The sequence below is a fragment of the Euprymna scolopes genome, chromosome 32 (assembly GCF_053919585.1).
Source record: "Euprymna scolopes isolate OS-2025 chromosome 32, ASM5391958v1, whole genome shotgun sequence".
NCBI classification, from domain to species: Eukaryota; Metazoa; Mollusca; class Cephalopoda; order Sepiida; family Sepiolidae; genus Euprymna; species Euprymna scolopes.
In genome coordinates this window covers 99,402,297-99,417,106 of record NC_136513.1, presented here as the reverse complement: position 1 = coordinate 99,417,106, position 14,810 = coordinate 99,402,297, and the positions used below count along the sequence as shown (strand labels likewise).

General features: G+C 33.6%; 1 protein-coding gene across 1 annotated transcript; it reads left to right on the top strand.

Annotated features, from left to right (window-relative positions):
* Positions 1–2,376: 2,376 nt before the first annotated feature.
* Positions 2,377–12,373, top strand: LOC145256528 (uncharacterized). Its single transcript, XM_080115554.1, has 5 exons — positions 2,377–2,811; positions 3,389–3,462; positions 5,541–5,655; positions 10,926–11,047; positions 12,193–12,373. The coding sequence occupies exons 1-5, from the start codon at positions 2,697–2,699 to the stop codon at positions 12,358–12,360; spliced, it is 594 nt and encodes a 197-aa protein (XP_079971680.1). The 5' UTR covers positions 2,377–2,696; the 3' UTR covers positions 12,361–12,373.
* Positions 12,374–14,810: the final 2,437 nt, after the last annotated feature.

Genomic DNA, 14,810 nt, shown 5'->3' with positions numbered 1-14,810 from the left:
CAACTTGGTGGCAGATTGAGACAGTTTTCTTTAGCAAACTCATATGCCAGTGTGCGACATCTTCTCAATGACAAACCATGAAACATGTCTGACAATTGTTTCACGTGGTCAGCCAAATCTCTTTCCATTTCAGGACTAAAAACCAATTGCCGTAAGGAAACAGGTGTGTAAGCAGTCCCTGCTGGTTGACTGTCTTGTTTGTCCATGTACCGCTTCAGTGTCATTCGATCCATGTTAAAGTCCTTTGCAGCACTCCTCACACTCTGACCTCCAGTAACAGCGGCAGCAGCCCATTCCATAACGTATGTAGGAGTTTGTCCACGATTTGTCTTTCGCACGTAGTGGCACATGTCTGGTGGGCTTTTTTTCTGTGAAACACACAAAAAAGAAAAATGAAGTTAACACAATAAATCCGATAATGATGTAGAATATTACTAGAGTGAACTAGTTGATTCAGTGGAGTTCCTGGCATAAGTCTGGAACATTGAACAATGAATACCAGAACAGCTGGCATTTGTAGAGAGGCACCTGCCTCTCCTGGCATGTTTAGCCAATCAGGCGCCTCCAAATGGAATAACCCACCATGCCTGACTAATTGTAGGCTAGTCCATAATGGTGGAGAGAGGAGGTAAGTGCATTCTTGATTCTACAATGATAATAATAATAATGTTAAAAATAATAATGATAATAGTAATAATAAAAATAATTATTATTATTAGAATAACAAAGCGCCTGTACAGCATGCAAATTCCTATCCAAGCACGGCTTACACATCTTAAACATTTACCAGGTAACCCATAGATCTAATTCTTATACAAGTAGAGCATGTAACTTATACAACATGCATTTTGAATTCACTCTATAACAGGCCTACTGATGTGGTTGCACATTCATCTGTTTCTTGAAAACGTGTAAAAAGACATATGGGGCAAGTTGAGCCAGTGGCACAACTTACCCCATTAGCATTGGCTCAACTTACCCCAGTCTGACCTCATTGGATTGTCTGTTCAAATGCATGCATCTCATGTGTGGTGAATGTAAAAATCTTTTACAGGTATGAAGGCAAGTAATTGAACAAACAACTACCACATATTATATCTAACCAAACTATTACTACACACAAGAAACATGCATTCACCTCTGTAACGCTTTATTTTACTTTTTTGGCACGAAATATGATTTTCTTTTACTGCATCAACCTCCGATATTGGTTCAGCAAAACAAAATGGTGGAGTTTAAAGTCACGTGATCAGTTGTTTATAGATTGCATACAAACTTGGATTGGCTTAGTCAATTGTGGTTAAAAGGGGGTGGCTCAACTTACCCCTATGCTCAACTTACCCCGACTTCCCCTATATTCTTATTACTATTCTAAATTATATTTGGAGTAGTAATTACAAAATCAAAGTTTAGAAAGTTTATATTTAAGGAAAAATATGAATTAACAAACGCAAAAGTATTGAATACACTTTAAAAAAATTATTTTTCTGAGATAAATTTAAATTACTTTTGCTTAGCGTGTTGTAATAATGCAAACGAGTTATCACTGACCAATCAGAGAGCTTTATATTAACATAATTTCATAAAATTCTTCCAATTTGGGCGTACTCCTTCAAAGTCAACGAGTTTATTTATAAAAATGCCTAAAACTAAAGAGTTGTCAATAGACATTCGTCAAAAAATCATTGATAAGCACAAAGAAGGAAAAGGGATTCGAATAATATCAAGGGAATATAATCTACCATTTAGTACAGTTGGAAACGTTATTAGAAAGTTTAAAAAAACCCTGATTAAGCTGTTGCAAATCTTCGAATATATGGTCGGTCAAGGAAATTAAACGAAAAAAACCAAGCTGGGCAAACAGAAATGGTCTGAATATATATTTACCACGGCCAGTGAAAGAGTCTCATAGTAATTTCGACCAGGAATTTTTCTGTGTCGAAGTTGGCATTGTTGTAACTGTGTGTGAAGAGCATGAGATTCAGGATAGCACATGGTAGTTATAAAACCCTACGTGCTGTACAAGGGAGTCATCATTTATTAAGGGCTGAATATTACGCGGCGATATCTATAAAATTCAAGATGTATTTCAAACAAAATAAATGGATGTTTATTTTGTAATAATGCGTTGTTTTGGCTTCAAACGTATCTAATATGTATTTATTTTATTCAAACTCAACCGGCGCTTCTAAAAAACAAAAAAAAAAACACACACACACACACACACACATATATATGTATATATTTATATATATATATATACACCAACCGAAATGTGATTAATCATTTATCGAAATGCAAACGTAAATGAAAAAACGTGCAATCCATGAATATAAATAAATTATTGACATAGAAAATTCATCACAGACTTAGTTTCATTTAATATATTATTAATAATCGAACGGTTTTCATGACCATGTGCAAATCTGTAATGATTTCACACTTTTTTCTATGCTACAATATAAAAAAGCGGTGCCAGTCAAATTACTCGCGGTGTTTTACAACATAGACCCAGAAGTGCACACACAATATATATATATTAGTTTCTTATTCGTAAACAGCATTTTCTCCGTAGTAATATAATAATAATAATAATAATAATAATAATAATAATAATAATAATAATAATAATAATAATAATAATAATCAACAACTCATCAGTAATAATAAAAAAAAACTGATATCGTAACGGCACAATGTTTATTCATATCTTTTGTGGAGGCTTGATTCTCGAAATGTTCGTAATGGGACTTGTGTTTACAGGCTGTCCAAACCTCCATCTGCAGACACAATACTGTAACAGCGAAGTTGGTAAGTAAAAAACACACGACTTCTCCATATATCAATCTTGATTTATCAAGCTTCAGAATGCCTTTCGCAAGTTATTTTGTAATAGTTGACTGAAATAAAATTTGATTGCCAGCCACGTATGAGTTCGAATTTAAGCAAGCGTCCAAATCGGAGAGTCTGTTCGTTCTGGCTTTATTGTAAATAACATTTGATTTACACAGTCACCCTTCCGTTTTTAATAATATTTTCGTTGGTCTGCTTTGATACAGTTTATATAATGGTTCCAAGTAGATATTTAGTCTGTTTGTTGGTCTGCGAATATATTATTTTAATATTATTTTCAGTGTTTGAGTTTTTTAATTTAAATTATATTTCATATTGTGTACATCACTTCTGTGTAAATAGTATATTTATTGGCCTGTCTTCCTTCTGTGAAAGTAGAATTTTTGCGGGGTTGTAACGCTTTAATCTGATACATGATATGTATAGTTAACTTATTTATAGTTTTTTACTTAGACTTAAAATTAGGAGGAACATCTACGTTACTACAACTTTAAATACTGTAAATAACACTAATTAATATATTAATTTATTCTAGTGTTTCTGGCAGAACGCCCACAAACTGTCCGTGGCACAGGTCCATACGAAATGAAAATTAAAACTATATACAAGGTGAGTGTGTGTATCATTGTCATACGAAACAGTAAAATATATATCTACGTGAATTTAAAAAAAAAAAAGGCAACGTTACGATGTGATTAATTATTAAGGTGTTATGTTTATATCACGCAGATACAACATACAACATTGAGGGAGGTGTCTAAGTACTGGATTAAAATTTAAGTTCGTATTTTGCGTTCTTTCATGTGAAAGAATTTGCTAGTGCTATTATATATGTTCGGCTTATAATACCTTAATCGGTAAATTGAAAAATACGTGTGGAGTAGATGTTTTATATATATATATATATATATATATATATATATATATATATATATATATATATATATATATATATATATACATATATATATATATGTATATATATATAATAAATATATATATATAAATAAATGAATAATAAATATATATATATGTGTGTGTGTGTGTGTGTGTGTGTGTGTGTGTGTGTGTGTGTGTGTGTGTGTGTGTGTGTGTGTGTGCGTTTGTGTGTGTACAGTAGACCACCGCATATGGCATTAATAATTAGTACCAAAATACAGTACAATATATAATATACATGTATATAATAAAAGATTATTACGAATAACACCGTAAGTGGAAGCAAATATTGTAAGCAGAGACCGGAATGAATCATATTACACATCGTAACCGGGAATCGTATAGTAAGGTTACCGTTTTCCGGGGGTTTAATATATATATATATATATGTATATATTTACATATATATATTTATGTATATATTTTTATATATATATATATATATCAAATGCTTTCCTTTTTAATTTAAAAATTCATATATATATTCATAATAATAAAGTATATATATGTATATATATATATATATATATATATATATATATATATATACATACATATAATTTCTTATGATATGTCAAGTCAAATGCTTACGTTTAGATACTATATTAATAACACCATGATAAGAACATGTAAAAATTTATTGATGAAACGTGAATTCAATTAAGTTAATCAGATACCGAATAATACGACACGTATTTAATGTGAGTTTTGGGTAATAGAAAATTTTATAATAAACCAACACTTATTTCATATTGAGTATGTTGATGAATCATAAAAAAATATTCATTTATAAGTTTATATCTCACACAAGACAATGACATTTGTTTTTCTTTTGTTTGCTTTGTATTAACCATTTTAAAATTCTCTAGAAATAAGTAGTAAGTTTGCAAATATTATGTTGTGTTTGGGGACTATAAATTGTTTACTAAATGGTTATTGATTCAAATGTTCTTTAACATCTTTATATAATTTTCTATTTTTAAGTATTTTAAGAAACGAATAGCTTGTAAAACAAAGTGTTTGTTCCCATTACATTTTAAATTTCCTTATGTGGATAGAGCAGCAAGAATAGTTTAGAAGAGATTTTCTAAGAAAAAGTGATTTTCGATTAGAAAAGTGTCTGGCACTTGAGTGGCTCAACTCCTCAAGGGAGAATTCTTCTTCTAGTTGTATTTGTATTAGGTATATACGTTGGAGAGCACTAACATCATAGATCACAAATCGTCGGAGCAGTGGGAAATCAATATTTAAGTTAAGCATTGTTTACTACATTTATGTTGATTTAAATGCTCTTTTAATTTTCATTTTTTTAAACATTTTAACAGGTTGTGAAACAAGATGCTTTTTACATTACATTTAAAATTTCTACATTGTGATGAAGTCGGAAATACTAAGAATCGCAAGGATATTCTAAGAGAGAGTTTCTTAGAAGAATCTAATTTACGAGTAAGAAAAGTGGCTGGCTTTTGGGTGGCACAACTCAAGGAAGAAATTATATAGGTTGTTCCATCCAATATTTATATATTGAACGCGATATATAAATAACCTGTCAAGGGAGAAGACGAAATAAATCCAACCACTTCAGCAATTAAATCATCCTAGACAGAGGATTGAAATCCATGGCCTTTTGCATCATTTGAAATGAGGCATCACTTTTTTCATTAAGCGGTGAGCAAGTTGTAAATTTTAATTGAGACAGAAATATGGTATGAATATATAATTTTCCTTTTAAAAATACTCTTTTTTAGGGAAAACCTCGATTGCAGAAGATTTTACAAGGAAATTTGGTCAAGATGGAAACGAATTTGGACTTTAAAAACATGAGTCACGGAATTCTGTCAAATATTGATATGGTCGTTTTCGGTAAATAACACAAAAAATAATTTATTTCTACTTCCAAAATATTCAATATTTCAAGTAAGAATATCTAAATCTATTTTTGTAAATCTCAGAAAGAAAGTTTATTTATTATTTTAAAGATTTATATGAATATGATTGTCTTAAATATTCAAGTGCTTAAATGTACATTCTCAAGTTTTTACATTTATTTTGCATATTTTCATTAGAAAATAAACTCAGAATACTAGCTTGCAACTTTGGGAACGTTGAGTGTCTTACTTCCTCTAAGAGCCAAGCCGGCTGAAGATTCTTCTCCTGGTAGGGCCACCCATGCTGGACAGATCAATGGGTAGAGGCCAGACTAAGAGATCTCGACCTATATTCTGGGGAGGTTGAGCGTTGGGCCAGCACCGTCACCCAAAAAAATGAGCTCCTCACTAAAATGCATTTACAATACCTAGAAACATCTGGAGAAGAGACCTGGAGCCGAACACCTGGCAGACCGGCTACCCATGCAGCGAATCGCCCAGGACCGTGGTCGCTGGTGGGTTTTTGTGGCTGGCTTAGGCCCTTCCCGAGGCTATAATGATGATGAATACCCGCAATTAATTACTACGAAATTATGAATTAAAAGTACTTATATGTGCTTGAAACTTTAAAATGGTTGATCCCTTTACGTTAATTTTGCGAAAGAACTCCTGCATTAAAAATAAGTAAGATTTATTTTTGTTTCATTTTATCTTTATGTTGATCAATATGAATACCTTATTTTACACTGTCAAACAATACTTGAGAGCTTAGATGCGTTCAGATTCGATTTTCAAGTTGACTAATAACCAATACATGCTCTGGTGGATTAAGTTTGGTAATAGATTATTACATTCACAAAAGAAACAAAAAAAGCCAATTGTAAAACTTAACTTCTGTCTTTCGTCCATCCATCCGGACCAGATTGTCTTCGCAGTTGCGTTAGGTGTGGTTTTTCAGAAACAATAAAATCTGTTTTAATATAACTTATTAAAAAAATTAAAGTTAAAATTAAGTTTTATTTCATAATTATTAAATGTCGTTCTTACATATTGGAAATTAAATGCTTTGTAGGTCATATATATGTGATTAGTTAATATCTCACCTTGCTTTGTTTATAAAAAAAACACCCGTCCTTGCTATAATGACTTTGACACAAAACTGGTTCACGTAGAGATTTTTTGTTTACACATAATTGGCATTGATCAATGTAATATTTGACTTAATAAATATGAATATATAGGAGTGAATATAGCAAGACCTAACATGTAGTTAAGGAAAACGGATCCAAAGTTCTAAAGTATATTTAAAAATGAACGAGAGAAAAAAGAAGAAATATTTTATATTACCGATCCTCTGTCTCCAACTTGTTTCCGTTTATAAATACGTATATAAATGACTCGCTTAAAAATTAATGTCGCTTTTATGTGAAATATTGATCAAACACATGTTCAACTTCCTCACGTTATGTTTACCTAAACTCATTTAAGTGTTTTTGTAATCTAAGTAATAGAGGAAGTCGGGGTAAGTTGAGCATAGGGGTAAGTTGAGCCACCCCCTTTTAACCACAATTGACTAAGCCAATCCAAGTTTGTATGCAATCTATAAACAACTGATCACGTGACTTTAAACTCCACCATTTTGTTTTGCTGAACCAATATCGGAGGTTGATGCAGTAAAAGAAAATCATATTTCGTGCCAAAAAAGTAAAATAAAGCGTTACAGAGGTGAATGCATGTTTCTTGTGTGTAGTAATAGTTTGGTTAGATATAATATGTGGTAGTTGTTTGTTCAATTACTTGCCTTCATACCTGTAAAAGATTTTTACATTCACCACACATGAGATGCATGCATTTGAACAGACAATCCAATGAGGTCAGACTGGGGTAAGTTGAGCCAATGCTAATGGGGTAAGTTGTGCCACTGGCTCAACTTGCCCCATATGTCTTTTTACACGTTTTCAAGAAACAGATGAATGTGCAACCACATCAGTAGGCCTGTTATAGAGTGAATTCAAAATGCATGTTGTATAAGTTACATGCTCTACTTGTATAAGAATTAGATCTATGGGTTACCTGGTAAATGTTTAAGATGTGTAAGCCGTGCTTGGATAGGAATTTGCATGCTGTACAGGCGCTTTGTTATTCTAATAATAATTATTATTTTTATTATTACTATTATCATTATTATTTTTAACATTATTATTATTATCATTGTAGAATCAAGAATGCACTTACCTCCTCTCTCCACCATTATGGACTAGCCTACAATTAGTCAGGCATGGTGGGTTATTCCATTTGGAGGCGCCTGATTGGCTAAACATGCCAGGAGAGGCAAGTGCCTCTCTACAAATGCCAGCTGTTCTGGTATTCATTGTTCAATGTTCCAGACTTATGCCAGGAACTCCACTGAATCAACTAGTTCACTCTAGTAATATTCTACATCATTATCGGATTTATTGTGTTAACTTCATTTTTCTTTTTTGTGTGTTTCACAGAAAAAAAGCCCACCAGACATGTGCCACTTCGTGCGAAAGACAAATCGTGGACAAACTCCTACATACGTTATGGAATGGGCTGCTGCCGCTGTTACTGGTGGTCAGAGTGTGAGGAGTGCTGCAAAGGACTTTAACATGGATCGAATGACACTGAAGCGGTACATGGACAAACAAGACAGTCAACCAGCAGGGACTGCTTACACACCTGTTTCCTTACGGCAATTGGTTTTTAGTCCTGAAATGGAAAGAGATTTGGCTGACCACGTGAAACAATTGTCAGACATGTTTCATGGTTTGTCATTGAGAAGATGTCGCACACTGGCATATGAGTTTGCTAAAGAAAACTGTCTCAATCTGCCACCAAGTTGGGATCGTGAGAAAAAAGCAGGACATGATTGGTGGTTAGGCTTCAAGAAGCGCCGGAACCTGGCAATTAGAGTGACAGAAGCAACATCTTTTAGGCGTGCCACAGCCTTCAACTGCCCAGTTGTTGATAAATTTTTCAACAACTTCAGTCAGATAATGGACAATTACAAGTTCTCACCAAATGACATTTACAACGCTGATGAGACTGGGTGCACCACCGTTCAAAACCCTGGAGTCGTTGTCACAGAAAAAGGAAAGAAACAAGTTGGTTCAATCACCTCCGCTGAACGCGGGGAATTGGTAACGGTGGTGTACACTGTGAGTGCAATTGGATCAATCGTGCCTCCTATGTTCATCCAGAGTCCACTACAGAGATCACTTCATCAGAGGTGGACCAACACAGTGCATAGGGAGGGCAATACGAAATGGCTGGATGAATGAAGAGGTGTTTGTGGAATATTTAAATCACATCATCAAGCACACCAGATGCTCACCAGGAAAGAAAATCCTCTTAATCCTCGACAACCATGACACACACATTTCTTTGAATGTTGTGAACACAGCAAGATCTCATGGCGTTGTCTTACTGACCATTCCACTACACACTTCCCATCGTCTCCAGCCGCTCAACCGGTCAGTGTATGGACCCTTCAAAACAGCGTAAAACAGAGCCATAGATGGGTGGCTACGATCCAATCCAGGGAAAACAGTAACAATATAATAGATCCCAGCTCTAGTGAACCAAGCCCAGATGATTGCCATGACACCATTGAACATTGCTGCTGGATTCCAAGCCTCGGGCATTCATCCATTTAACCGGGACATCTTTAGTGAAATTGACTTTTCCCCTTCTCTTCCAACTGACCGTGAGCAAAATGTGACTGCAGAAAGCCTTGAGGCAAATTCTACTGTGGAAGATGCAGGACCATCAGGTGAGGTTCCTGGAGCAGTCTTGCCCGTGCACAGTGATGATGTCCGACCACAAAAAGAGCAAGAAGATGATCTTATGCAACCATCCGCATCTGGGTCTTGTGTTTCATCTAGCTCACATGATGTCATGCATCGTCCATACATTTCACCATCTGTAATTCAGCCATTTCCGAAAGCAGCACCAAGAAAGGCAAGAAGAGGTGGTCACAAAAAGGGCAGCTCAAAGATTTTGACTGACAGCCCTGAACGACAAAAGCTGATAGCCCTTTCTGAAAATAGAAAGAGGAGCCTATTAACAAAAACAAAGCAGTGTTTGTTCAATGCTGGTGGGAAAAAGTCATGTCCCCTGAGATCTAAAACCCCTTGTTCAAGTGACACTGATGATTCAGAGTTTTAATTTGATGATGTGTCATCAGATAGTGATGGTGATATTGATCTGGATAGCCCAATAATCGAAGGTGACTTTGTGGTTGTCAAATGTGCTGGCAAATCAAGAACTGTGAACTATATTGCCCGGGTTGACACTCTCAACGGGGAGGACTTTGAGTTTGAAGATGTTTTCCTTCAAAAAGTTGCTGGGAAGGTAGGAACGGACAAGCCTGTGTTTGTTCCAAACCCAAAGGACGAAGTGGGTTTCAATGCAGAAGATGTTGTTTACAAGCTGCCACAGCCAAATAGTGTTGGCAGTTCTGTCCGTTGTTCTAGCCAGCTCGTTTTCAGCTGTGACTTGTCACAGTGGCAACTTCATTAACTTACTTTCAGATATATGTTTCAAATTTTGTGCTGGTTCATTCGCTGTAATTAACATTTCTACTTCATTATTATAATTTGTTTTATAACCACAGCAACAATTTTGGGCTTGTTCTTTCTTTATTTGCAACATATTTTTGCGTGGCACAACTTACCCCTGTGTGGCACAACTTACCCCAGAGGTTGGATCAACTTGCCCCATGGTCGGGGCAAGTTGAGCCATTTGATATGCATTTTTGTAAAGCACATGGTCGGTTTAGGTGTACTAGCAGGAAACTGCAACTTGTTTCAAAATGTTCCCAAATAAAAGAATTTTATAATAATACACTCATCTTTGCAAAATAATTAGTCGTTTGGGTTCTGAAGAGCCAAAATGGAAAATTGGCTCAACTTACCCCGACTTCCCCTACGTGTTTATCTGCGTGGCTGGAAACAAGAAAAATATGTAGAACGATATAAAACATTTCATTCAAATTCCTCTGTAAACTGGTTGAGACAAGTATTACCACAATGACTAAAGAATGTTGTTTTGCGCCAGAATGACTGAGAATAATGAAGAAAACGTATAAATTATGTATCTATAATCTGAGAAAATGTATGAATTAAATGTATGAATTGATATGGAAATTATAATGAATTTCAAGGAATTTAAATGCCTCTTCTACAAATCAACATTAAAAGTTCGTGCCCTTAATAATTTTCCATTTTGTACATATTTTGCCAGGTCAAATAAAAGATGGAAACGTTTATGCTGGAGAATGTATAAGATTTTATCCGTATAGATGGCTAAGACCAAACCAGAAAACCGGTTTGGCTAGAAAATACAGGCGCGGTTGTGATTGCATTGTAAGTATCACAGATTTTACCCTATATCATTGAATACATTTCACATAATTCATAATGATAATTGCTATAGATTTTCACAACCACATAATATTATTTATTTGTTGGCCCGCCTTTTTAGTAAATAAGTGTTTCTTTAAAATGAACCAACCTAGTCCAAAATAGTAGATGCTTATAGAGTTTGGCGGTTGAATAGTCAGTTCGCGCGTTTCTAAGAATGAACTTTCTGGTATTAAAACGTGAATGCGCTTTCAATTATCCACTCTCGCAATATAATCGAAACTCGGATCAGATCATTATAATAATAGATACACATTAAATAAACCCCATTGTTCATTCGTGTTTAATAATTATACCTACACACTCATCTTCATTTTGTATTTAAACATAGTTACAAGAGGTGCCGGACTTAGTATTACCCTCCACGAGCTTTGTCACTGTCATAGAGATTGGACGAACATCATCAATATCTTTCGACTTAGAACTCCTGTGGAAAGATTTGGCAGCACTCAACCGAGCCTGAGCGAACGTTGCCAAAACATGGCACAACTTACAGAAGTACAAGATGCGTGACTCCCCTGCAGCGACATATCCTAACGGATTTTTCCCTGAGCGAGATATGTTACCATGATGATCTGAGGGATTCTCCAGACACACCCTTACTAAGAATTTCGAGATGGTGATAAATTATGTATTATACACAAATTGATTTTGTATCGGCCAATTTCTGGAGATTTTTAATAACGTAATCTTCAGCAACATCTGAAGAGGATTTTACAGTAATTGTTCTACTACAGTGTCTGGCAGACAAGGAATGACAAGGAAGAGTGTTTGTGTTGTAATTATATAGTGATTTTATTTATGCTTGTAAAACTATAAATATCTTAAACATGAAGTACCCATATAAACTGAAATGCCGTAAAATTAATAATTAATATCTTATGCTAATTTTTTCTGATTTATTGTAACATCTGTGGGAAATTATTTTTGTATTTAATTTTTATATTAGTGGTTAGTTTATACTTATTTCTCCTGCCTTTGTTTGCTATTCTGAGAGATATTATGTCGTTAAATAGCATTGTATTCTGACAGGTGGCATGTGAGCCGTCTGAAAAGAGTTGCTGTACTAGTTTTTTTTTCCTTTTCAGGCTGAAATAGGTCACAGTTTCCATGATCTAATTTGCGAATATCTATATTCGTTTATAAAGAAGAAAGCTGGAAAATGCACGTGGATAAAAACGAAACGTTTCCAGAAATGTATAGTTTTTTACAACTGGATAAGATCAAACGAACCTAAAAACAATAAACAACGTTAATTATTGTGCTGAATATATTTACTTCTTTCTAATTTTTTCGTCTGCGAAAAAAATAAGTTGTTCACTATGGAAGACAGCGAATCTTGATAATTTTAAACTATAATGATCCTCGTCTTGAGCGTAAATTTAAATTAATTAAATAAAAAATAAAATCACAATAAAAGTAAATGATCTGCCTCACCCACCTCACTGTTTTTAATATATATATATATATATATATATATATATATATATATATATATATATATATATATATATATATATATATATATATGCGTACGCATATGTGTATATATATGTATATATATGTATATATATATACGCGTACGCATATGTATATATATATATGTATATATATATATATATACAGGCGGCAAAAACAAAGGTCGCACTTGTAGTATTTTTCAAAAACTGCAAATTTAAGCTAAATTTAATGTAACTGTTTAAAATATACCTCATTTGATTTGATTCTGTAACTGTTTAAACTATACCTCATTTGATTTGATTCGCCTTTTATTCTTCTATAATTTTACCTGTTCATATTTAACTTTTAGCTGAAATATTCTAGTGTTCACGTCAATTCAAAAGAATAGCTTCACATTGAGGAGGCAACAAGAAAGTCCGCACAATGGAAAATTGTTATTTAAATGTAACTTTAGTACATTAAGGCAACGCAAATGCTACATGCACACAATGAACGAGTAAATATTTAGTAGCGTATCCCTTCTGTGATTTGCCAGCCTGCAGTCTTTTAGGAATTCCTTGAATTAAACTGCATCAATGCTCCGGGGAATGGGCATCCCACTTTTCTTTAATTTTCGTCCAGAGTTCTTCCAAATTTGAAATTGTATCAATGCGTAGCTGTTGCTTGATGTAATGCCATACGTTTCGATAAGATTGAGGTCTGGAGATAGTGCAGACCAATCCAAACACGGAATATCATGCTCTTGCAGGAACCTCTTGACTTTGCCAGCTGTGTGAATGGGAGCATTATCATACATGAAAATAGGATTATCATCCAAATTCCGACTAACGTGGGGTGAGAAATGCTCAGTCAACATATGGATGTACTTGGTCGATCTTCATTGCATCTGACGAAGTCCAGACGACGCTTTCTGTTCTTTACAGATAACAGTGGCCTGCGTCTTTCAATATATCCTCGCAAATTAAATTCCTTTAATCTGTTGTTGGCAGTAGAAAAAGAGCACTTTTTAACAAGATTGCATTGTTGTTGAATTTGGGAAGCCGTTTCAAATCTGTTTCTGAGGCTGCGGATCCTGATATCATTGTCTTCCATGTTAAAAGTTACTCTAGTACGACCAGATTTACAGGCAGCAGAACACTGCCGGTGTTTTGGTGCATTTGCACAGTTTTTCGTTCCGTTTTCTCATCACATTTCAATCGGCAGCCGGCTTCTTGATTAAATAAACCAGAAACGTGGAGATTAATAAGCTCCTGACGATCACTAAGAGAAAGTTGTGGCATATGTTACGTTGTATAACCGGAAACAAAAACAATTAGGATTCGATATGATTTGTTGCCTGTTTGTGGATATTTCATCTGATTTAGGGGCGATAATGTCTGCTTTTAAGCGAATTTGTTGCTGAGGACTTTCTTTTTGCCTCCTCAATTTGAAGGTAAGTTTTTTAAATTGATGTGAAAACTAAAATAATTCAATTTTAATTCAAATATCAACAGGTAAAATTATAAAGGAATAAAAGGCGACCAAATGAGTTGTAGTTTGTTTAAACAGTTACATTAAATTAAGCTTTAATTTGAAGTTGTTGAAAAAATTACAGTGGTGACTTTCTTTTTGCCAGCACTCTATATATATATATATATATATATATATATATATATATATATATGTATGTATATATATATATATATATATATATATATATATATATATATATATAGGGAACATGCAGTTGCATATAAAATTGCAATAAAAGAAAATAATATGTTTTGTCTTCTCCAATGTATTTCATATATATATATATATATATATATATATATATACATATATATATATACATATATATATACACACAAACACACATATATATAAATAATATATATACACATTATATATATACATAATATATATATACATACACACACATATATATATATATATATATATATATATATATATATAGTGTTATAATGGAATAATTCCAGGAGGAAATCCGAGTATGAGAGCTCAATGTGGTAAACAGAGCAATAACATAAAAATATAACACGGAAATTACATAATTGTCGATGCAATAATTTATTTCAGCCTTATGGTATTTTCAAGCATTTAAACTAGACAATTACATTTTTGATCAAAAATGTAATTGTCTAGTTTAGATGCTTGAAAATGCCATAAGGTTGAAATAAATAAATAAAATACCATAAGGTTGTAATTGTCTAGTTTAGATGCTTGAAAATACCATAAGGTTGAA

Bases quoted from the DNA above. Each gene is read 5' to 3' on its own strand.
- LOC145256528 (XM_080115554.1), top strand. From the start codon at position 2,697: ATGTTTATTCATATCTTTTGTGGAGGCTTGATTCTCGAAATGTTCGTA. The intron at 2,812-3,388 runs GTAAGTAAAAAA...AATTTATTCTAG, and splicing joins ATACTGTAACAGCGAAGTTG to TGTTTCTGGCAGAACGCCCA. The intron at 11,048-12,192 runs GTAAGTATCACA...TTTCCTTTTCAG, and splicing joins GGCGCGGTTGTGATTGCATT to GCTGAAATAGGTCACAGTTT.